The following is a 10,224-nucleotide window of genomic DNA, read 5'->3' on the forward strand; positions in this document are numbered from 1 at the left end:
GTCGCTCACTGCTCCAGGTAGGCTGCAGAGAGACTCCTCCCTTGGCTATGCGAGTAATGCTGCTTCAAGAGGCAGGTTACAGAAAAACGGCCACAAGCTCTGCACCCAGTTCCCGGGGTCCCAACAGCCCTCACTTGGCCAGGAGAGTTCTTTACTAGAAACAGACTGCACTTGCATTCGAACATTGAACCGTTAACAAAGTGCAACCTGCTTTTAGAAATAAATGATTTTGAGATGCCGGTGTTGGACTGGGGTGTACAAAGTTAAAAATCACACAACACCAGGTTTAATTGGAAGTACACTAGCTTTCGGAGCGACGCTTCCAATTAAACATGTTGGACTATAACCTGGTGTTGTGTGATTTTTAACTTTGGAAAGAAAAGTGGCATCCCCCCCGCTCCATGGGAATGTCTCTCGCTGCATAGTGACCACCTCCCAGACGGAGCAGGAGCAATTGAAACACTTAACTGCAATTAATGCAAGTTGGATCCTGCAGCGGGAAAGTGTTCCAATTCCAGCCCCCATCCAAACACTGCATCTTGAAGGCGTTTAAAATGTGCGTATTTGTCGCTAATGCAAGACACACTATTCCATCCTCGGTGTAATACAATACTGGTACCATCGCTTTAATTCAGAACGTGGCATGTCTCGTGTCGTCCTAAGAGATCCAACACATCGTTCATATCTGAACAAAGAACAGTGCCCTATGAAGTAGGATTTTCTGCGTTCTCGTGACTCCAGCAAACAATTAGAATTCCAGGTTTCATTCGCGTTTTCTTGAGGGTATTCCCATCTACGTTCTCCCGGTAAAGTAAAATATTCCAGTCGTTTTAGTATCTATTATGCAGCTCTTGTAAATGATACTAACAACTGTCCACAGTAACTTCGCTACTTCATGCATTTAAACTTACTTGGCTGATATGCAACTTATACAAAGTATTTTCTTCAAATGCAATGAATATCATATTGTGAAGAAATGTTCCAAATCCCAGGGAAGCATTGAATGGAATAAAGCTGTAACTTTTCCTTATATTTCTTTCTGCCAGAAAGCACATTTGCCTCAATCTTTTTGTGAAGTTGGCGATTAATTAGAACAGTGATTGAGCAGGGTAGCCGAATATAAATCGAACGATTCGTGCATTGGGTTATATATGCTGCCCCAGAAGTCAAATACCACGTTAGATCTTCGAAAGAAACCGAGCCTGATATAACTTGTCACCTGCAGTGGACCCTTGCTGTAAGGAGCACAATGGGCCAAGGCCGAATTGTGTTGAAAAGGAGCCTGGATAACTTGGTAACGCTGCTATAAGCTCAGAGAACCATCATATGAAGGTCGAATGACATGTTATACTCCAGTATGATTATCGAACAAATACAAGGTGAGATTCTGATCCCAAATACAGTATTTTCATAGACATCTATTAATGGTATCTGTTAATTTTCAGACTGTTCTTGGAGCTGGATGCAAACCAACTTAGGTATAACTTCTAGGGCCTTGCTGTGTAAAGTACAAAGCTACATACAAGTCAGTCAGAGACTGGTCTCAGACCTCACCTTCATCTTCACTAACAGTTTAGTGTTTGTAATTGTTGAACTTTATCCTAGCACCGGTCTGTAAAGACTGAGCTCAACTGGAAGATAGTACTTGGATGAAGCCTAGTTATCTCCAGTCCTAAAGAAGCCAAATCGAAACTAATATTAAAAGTGACTCTGATGTGAAGATACTAAACTTTTGTTTGCCTGGATTCAGATTACTCAAATACCTGAATGTGGCTGGAAAAGTGAAATTTCTACTACGCTGGTTTGTAAGTTCTGCCTGGTCTCCCTCTGAAATCCTAGACTCTAATATGCTCTTAGTTTTAGCTTCCCACCTAAAGGGAGGGTTTCCTACAACATCAAATCTTTTCACATTTCAGACAATGGCGCTCACCCCATCAATCTTCCATGCTCTCAATGATAAGCTTTATGCAACTGATCTACAACTTAATATAAAACAAAGAACTGCAGATGCTGGAGAACAGAAACAAAAAATTACTGATGAAACTGAGTAGGCCTGGCAACTCTGCTATCACCCTACAGAGCTAAGGTATCCAGTAACTCATTCGAACTAATTCTTAATTTAACTGTCTTTCCAATAAGAAAAGGAATGGGAAATATAGCTATAGGAACTTAGGGCTGCTTTTTAGTCTTCTGGGGAGAAAATAAAAAGTTGTCATTCAAATGTCTCAATGATTTTAGAGTTTATCAACAGATTTAATATTTATGTTTATTTGATGTTCATAGAGATGTTCAGCACGGAAACAGACCCTTTGGTTCAACTCGTTCATGCTTACCAGATATTCTAACCTAATCTCGTCCCATTTGCCAGCACTTGGCCCCTATCCCTGTAAACCTTCCCTATTCATATACCCATCCAAATGCCTTTTAAATGTTGCAATTGTACCAGCCTCCACCACTTCCTCTGGCAGCTCATTCCATACATGCACCTTCTGTGTGAAAAAGTTGCCTCTTAGGTCCCTTTTATATCTTTTCCCTCTCACCCTAAACCTATGCCCTCTAGTTCTGGACTCCCTCACCCGAGGGAATAGACCTTGTCTATTTATCCTATCCATGCCCATCACGATTTTATAAACCTCTATAAGGTCACCCCTCAGCCTCCAACGCTCCAGATAAAACAGCCAAGCCTATTCAGCCTCTCCCAAAATCTCAAATCTTCCAACCCTGGCAACATCATGGTAAATCTTTTCTGAACCCTTCTGAACAACATCCTTCCAATAGGAAGGAGACCAGAATTACACGCAATATTCCAAAAGTGGCCTAATTAATGTCCAGTACAGCCGCAACATGACCTCCCAACTCTTGTACTCAATACTCTGATCAATAAAGGAAAAATGTAGCATTTATCTGAATTAAACTCCGTCTGCCACTCAGCCCATTGGCCCACCTGATCAAGATCCCGTTGTAATCTGAGGTAACCTTCTTCGCTGTCCACTACACCTCCAATTTTAGTGTAATCTGCAAACTTACTAACTATACCTTCCATGTTCATATCCAAATCATTTATATAAATGAAGAACCATAGCACCAATCCTTGTGGCACTCCACTGGTCTGAAAAACCCCTCCACTACCACCCCGTCTTCTATCTTTGAGCCAGTTCTGTATCCAAATGGCTAGTTCTCCCTGTATTCGGTGAGATCTAACCTTGCTAATCAGTCTCCCATGGGTAACCTTGTCAAATGCCTTATTGAAATCCATATAGATCACGTCCACCACTCTGCCCTCATCAATCCTCTTTGTTACTTCTTCAAAAAAAAACAAGTTTGTGAGACATAACTTCCTATGCACAAAGCCATGTTGACTATCCCTAATCAGTCCTTGCCTTTCCAAATAAGTGTAATCCTGTCCCTCAGGATTCCCTCAAATAATGGTCCCACTACCGATGTCAGGCTCACCAGTCCATAGTTCCCTGGCTTGTCCTTACCACCTTTTTTTAAATAATGGTACCACGTTAGCCAATCTCTGGTCTTCTGACTCCTCACTTGTGACTATTGATGATACAAATATCTCAGCAAGGGGCCCAGCAATCACTTCTCTAGCTTCCCACAGAGTTCATGTTGGGAGGTCATGTTGTGGCTGTACAGGACATTGGTTAGGCCACTGTTGGAATATTGCATGCAATTCTGGTCTCCTTCCTATCGGAAAGATATTTTGAAACTTGAAAGGGCTTAGAAAAGATTTACAAGGGTATTGCCAGGGTTGGAGGATTTGAGCTATAGGGAGAGGCTGAACAGGCTGGGGCTGTTTTCCCTGGAGCATCAGAAGCTGAGGGCTGACCTTATAGAGGTTTTCAAAATTATGAGGGGCATGGATAGGGTAAAGTCCAGAACGAGAGGGCATAGGTTTAGGGTGAGAGGGGAAAAGATATAAAAGAGACCTACGGGGAAACGTTTTCACACAGAGGGTGGTACGTGTATGGAATGAGCTGCCAGAGGAAGTGGTGGAGGCTGGTAGAATTGCAACATTTAACAGGCAGTTGGATGGGTATATGAATAGGAAGGGTTTGGAGGGATATGGGCCAAGTGCTGGCAGGTGGGACGAGATTGGGTAGGGATATGTGGTCGGCCTGGACGGGTTGGACCGAAGGGTCTGTTTCCATGCTGTACATCTCGGACTCTAATTTCTGAAAGCTTCCCATTTTCCAGCTGTCCCTTTGCCTGCAAACATCTGCATCCAATCAACGTCTGAATGTTCTTGCCTAATACTGTCAAAATTAGTCTTCCTCCAATTTAGAACTTTAACTGTTAGATCTGATGTATCCTTTTCCATCAGTATTTTAAAACTAATAGAATTATGGTTGCTGGCCCCAAAGTGCTCCCCCACTGACACCTCAGTCACCTGCCCTGCATTATTTCCCAAGAATAGGTCTTTTGCACCTTCTGTAGTAGAGACCTACTGGTTCAAAATTTTCTTGTACATTCTTGACAAATTCCTCCCCATCTAAACCCTTAACACTATGGCTGTCCCAGTCTATGTTTGGAAAGTTAAAATCCCCTACCATAACCACCCTATTATTCTTACAGATAGCTGAGATCTCTTTACAAGTTTGTTTCTCAATTTTTCGCTATTAGGAGGTCTATAATACAATCTCAATAAGGTGACCATCCCTTTCTTATTTCTCAGTTCCACCCAACTAACTCCCCTGGATGTATTTCTGGGAATATCCTCCCTCAGTACAGCTGTAATGCTATCCCTTATCAAAAATACCATTCCCCCTCCTCTCTTACCTCCCTTTCTGTCCTTCCTGTAGCATTTGTATCCTCATGGCTCACTTGGCAAAATGCAGAGAAAACACCATCTCTTTTTTCCCCTCAGTGTTAAACCTGAGAGGGTGCAGAAAAGATTCACAAGGATGTTGCTGGGGTTGGAGGGTTTCTTGGGAGAGCCTGGGACTTTTCTCCCCCCAGAGTGACCTTACAGGAGTTTATAAAATCATAAGAAGCATAAATAAAATGAAAAGCCAAGGTCTTTTTCCAGAGGGTAGGGGAGAGATTTAAAGAGGATCTGAGGGGTAATATTTTCATGCAGAGGGTGGTGCATGTATGGAACTAGCTGGCAGAGCAAGTGGTGAAGGTTGGTACAATTACAACGTTTAAAAGGAATCTGGATGGGTACATGAGCAAGAGGGATTTCGAAGGATGTGGGCCAAATGCTAGCAAACGCAACTAGGTCAGGTCAGCACAGATGAATTGGACTGAAGTGCCCGTTTCTGTTTTGTATGACTCTTAAGTACATTCTCGTTATAGGAACAGGAACAACTCTCACCTCTGCTTCACCATTCATTGAGATAGTGGATGTTCCAAGTCTTAACCTCCCGTTTCTTCATGTTTCAATAATCTTACCTAACAAAAACCAAAGACCAATTGTCACAACATCCTTAGCTTTAAGGGGAAACAAAATTCATGATTTCTATTATTCTGGTGTGAATGGTGCCTGATCTCCCTCAGGAATCCTAGATCCTCTCAATATCCCCTCAGTTTTAGCTTCTCTCCTGGGGGGGACGTTTTCCTGCTACATCAAATCCTTACATTTGAGATAATAGAGCACACCCCCCTCAATCTTCCATACTCATCACAATAAGGTTTATGAATCCAATCTGCAATTTAATATAAAACAAAAAATGGCAGATGCTGGAGAATGGAAACTAAAACAGAAGTTGCTGGTGAAACTGAAGACTGGCAGCTCTATGGGGAAAACGCAGAGTTAATGTATCTAGTAATTCATTAGGTCTCATCCTTAATTTAACAGTTTTTCTAATAAAGCAGGCAAGAACATTTTCCAAATTGCAGTCCATTTTGTGGAATATCACAAATGTGATCCAAGTGTTAATTTCCTGCACAATATCAGAAAGCTCAACTCTTGCTGTTTTCACCAGTCTGCAATGTTTGATGACATATAGCTTAGATAGACAATTGGAACTCTGACCATATATTTCCACTCAGTTGTCCCAGAATACAACCAGATGCATATAAGAAAAGGAGGAGCAATAGGTTGTCTCATAACAAGGAAAACCAGATTCCTATTCAGATTCACATCCCAACAACAATCACAATATCTGTGAACATCAACAAACAGTAGTCATTTTTGGTGTAAGATCAATTTTTGCTTGTCTATAATTCCATATTTGTGCACACAAAATATTCTAAAGTATTGCCCTTCTGATTTTTCAAATTGTTCAAGAGTTAAGATCTCTCACCCAGCAGTAAGAATTAAAAATCAAACCTTGTATTTAGTTTTTTTTTTATTGACAATATTGTTATATCCTCAAGATTGCTTATTCCTGCAAATTAGGGAAAAATTGCTCAACTGTTTCAATTCTCTTATTTGAGCATGTGGACCAATGCAATATTCATGGTGCTCTTTGACTAGTTTTCATTCTCTTCCCTCCATGTCTCACCTCTAATGGTAATTATAAATTCATCGTGCTCTGAACCTGAATCCATGTTCTGCTCTATGGTGTTGCTGCCATTGATGTGGGTTTTGTGCCAGACGAAAAATGATTCAACATACTTGATTTTGTTTTTACTGTCTGAATCATTAACAGGGATAGATTCCCCTCTTCCTCACAGTAGCTTACCATAATTCAACAGCAACAGCTCAATGGATAGCACTGTAATATATAATGAGCTACCAGATGTCAGCTTTGGCACTTGGTAGTACTCTTGTCTGAGTCAGGAGGTCATGATTGAAGTTGTACTTGAGACTTGAGTACATAATCTGGACAGACAACTGTTTTTGAAAGGAGTTGTTGAATGTCCCTATTGTACCCTTAGGTGGATATTGCACTACTTGAAGAGATCAGTTGTGTTTTATAACCAATATTTAGCCTCAATACACTTCAAACTACCCATTTGATCATTTATTGCACTTTGACAGACTATATATCAAGTGGCTTCATCATTTCTTTACATTTGAAGTGTAATTGCAGTGGCAATGTAATTTTTGAATTGTTTTGCGATGTTTGTAAGCCATGAAAAAGGTGCCCACATGTACAACTTTGTTATTTGATGAACAGTCATCTTTTCGAAATGGTGTTCCATCACTCCGAAAGTGTTGCAACGTATTGCAGTATTTTATTGAAATGTACCCTGTTAATGTATAATTGAAATAAACACTTAGCCTTTACAAGGAATCCATCCATAAAGGATACCATTCCTAAGTTCTCCCTTACAAATTCTCATTAAGAGAAAATGTACAGTATGTTTTGGGAATTTGAACATCAGTCTCCATTTGTGGCGATTACTGAAGAAAATGTGGCAGCTGGAAATGAAGCATATTTGCATTTTACTGCTACACTTCATTACAATGGCCAAAATCCTATGAAATTATCCTATGTATTAAATAATGGTATTCATAAAGCAACCGTGTTTTCATATTTTTAATGGTTGCTTATAACCACTTGAACAAAAGGAACGCTTTCCCTATAAAATGTTTCAGATGTTCCAACATCAAATTACAAGAATCAGCAAATACAAATCAGTGAGGCATTCTCTCTACAAAACAATCTTTAAATATTAGAAAAATTCCCAGAAGATCACAGAAGCTAAAAGTAACATGGTACGTATGGGTTACTAGCACAATTTCACATTGAGTGCAAAAATGCACTCATTTCACCTCTTACAGTACACACGCCCAGTGCTCCTGACCTTACTGTAAGAATCAGAAAATAAAATGGAAAAGTAAAGCTGCAAAATACAAACGACATTATATACAGATACCATACATCCTCATTCAAACCCAACACAAGTACAACAAAGTGCCTCTTTCAGTACCCTTTAAAAGACATCCACCCCACTCTGAAATGGGCACAAGCTGACAAGGTATTCAAATCATGATCCGGAGTTTAAGCAAAGCTGCAGTCAGTAAAAGGCTCAGTTACTTTGGGTTCTCCCCTCCTTTCCCTCTGCTCTCATGCTAATCTCTCACAGGTTAACAATGATGAGAAAATAATGGAGGGCACGGTTTAGCTGTTGAGACTTCAGATTCTGATTGTGCCTCTTTCTTAATGAGCTGGGACTTAGAAACTTATTCACATCACTTCCCATGCTAGGAAGAGAGAGATTCTTTTTCAATCCCTGAATTTGTAATTACTCCTTAATTCTGGTGTGCAAAGAAATGACAAACACAACATAGTCTCATTATGAGTTATGCAAAAGAAAGTGCTGAGCTTGTCTGTAAAAGAGATGTCAGTACTGTAGTGTTCCAAACTCAAGGGAGTTATATACAGGACCCGACCCCAGCAGCTCTGTGCAGTCTCTTGTGAAAAAGGACTCCGGCAGTACAATCTTTCAACTCTACAATTCAAAGGAGGATGAAACTGTTCATTAAAACTTCTCACAATATGCTTTGCATTTGGTTTGATGACCAGAGAGCTAATGTACATTCCATTCAGAAGTGACAAAACAGAATTTGAAAAATACAAAAATGCTATTTGCAGTTTACGCTGCAAGCTTTAAACTGCATCTAGAACATCAAGATCAACTCGCACCAATATTATGACTCTTCAAAATCAGATTGACAGACTAAAATGATACAAAATACTTGGGCTTCTCTGCAGTAATGCAGTCACATCCTCCATAAGGAAACACATTAAGGAAAGACTACACATGCAGAAAAACAAAGTTTTAAGTAACCAGAACAAAGTGGCTTGTAAGGACAACAGATTCCTTTGCAATTTTGAAGGGCACTGGGCGACAGGAGCTTAGTTCTATCCTCTGCTGTTAAAACAAACGAGCACTTGCTTTGGTGCAGACCACTGAATGACTTTGTTCATATTACGAAGGAGAGATGTAATTCACAAAATAGGGAATCTGAAATCTCCTTCAAAAAACATGTCATATTTACAAACTGCAACATCACAAAATACCCTTCACTGAATCAGATCAGCCTGTGCTTATACACAAGATCTGATCCTGGTCATTCCCACTGAGGAGCCCAACCCTTGCCCTTGAAAAGCATGCCCTGCCCTTCCCAAAGTAAAAGATCAGGATACCCCGCTTATGGAAATACTAAAGAATTCATGGCTTCGATACTTGCTATCTAACCACCCCGATATTTCGGTTCTGCTGAAATGCAAAACAAACTCAACAGTGGACCAGAACTGGTAGCAGGTAAACGAGGCAGGATCCAACTTTAGTGACCATATTTTTGTTTAAAACAATTAAAAATTCAAAGCATTGCAATGCAAGTATGAATGACCTGATAAACCCAACACCAACTTTGAATGCAGTAAGTGAATTCACACTCAAACACACAAATGCCTTGATCTTGTGTGCCTATATTTCTGATTACGTAAGATGTACTCCAAACCATACCAGAGAATCAGTATGTCAGTTTTTAAAAAGTTGAGCCCTGAATATCACTCAGCAGTACATGGATGGAGAGTCATTTCAGAATGATTGTAACAGGAATTTTCTAGTAGAAACAAAACTGTTTACAAATTCTCCATTTGGTCCATTCTTACTTGCATCACTAGTGGTTTTCAATGAGTTGAAAACAACTCAGGAAAGCCCAGTTAATTTGTCCGTGGAACTGACTGGACAATGATGGCTGGATCACATCAGATTTTAGAACGTCTGCTTCTGCCAATTGTCTCAAACAGTCCTGGTAGCGGGCATGAGGGCTCTTTATGCTGATAGTTTTAGTACTGCCTGGAAGATCAAAGCAGAGCACTTCAGTCAGAGTCTGAGTCAGAGGACTCTTCTGATGAAGAACTGCTGCTGCTGTCAGACTGATTTTCTTCATCATCTTCACCCTCGTCATCGTCATCATCATCATCTGCATTCTAGAAAGAAAAATCAGACGATGCTTAGTAATAAAGAGTTATTAGCACTACACATTTTTATTATTAAAAATAATCAAAGAGGGGAAACCTGGCAAGAATATGGGTTTCAAATGAAAAATGAAAAGTCACTGCAATTTCTAAGTGAAGTTGAGCAGAAACAAAGCTCATTTAGTTGGAGAATCACTTACAGATCCAGGCAGAGACCATTACCATAAGACATAGGAGCGGAAGTAAGGCCATTCGGCCCATCGAGTCCACTCCGCCATTCAATCATGGTTGATGGGCATTTCAACTCCACTTACCCGCATTCTCCCCGTAGCCCTTAATTCCTTGTGACATCAAGAATTTATCAATTTCTGCCTTGAAGACATTTAGCGTCCCA

General features: G+C 40.3%; 1 protein-coding gene across 8 annotated transcripts in view; it reads right to left on the reverse strand.

Moving 5' to 3' along the window:
• Positions 1–7,423: 7,423 nt before the first annotated feature.
• Positions 7,424–10,224, reverse strand: part of ubtf (upstream binding transcription factor) — a 73,122-nt gene continuing 70,321 nt past the window's right edge. For all 8 annotated transcript variants that reach the window (XM_043675181.1, XM_043675182.1, XM_043675185.1 and 5 more), the window contains one exon: positions 7,424–9,842. In XM_043675181.1, coding sequence (XP_043531116.1) covers positions 9,732–9,842 — 111 coding nt within the window. In that variant the 3' untranslated portion in view covers positions 7,424–9,731. The remainder of the gene's footprint in view (positions 9,843–10,224) is intronic.

The sequence above is a fragment of the Chiloscyllium plagiosum genome, chromosome 33 (genome assembly GCF_004010195.1).
Source record: "Chiloscyllium plagiosum isolate BGI_BamShark_2017 chromosome 33, ASM401019v2, whole genome shotgun sequence".
Classification (NCBI taxonomy): Eukaryota; Metazoa; Chordata; class Chondrichthyes; order Orectolobiformes; family Hemiscylliidae; genus Chiloscyllium; species Chiloscyllium plagiosum.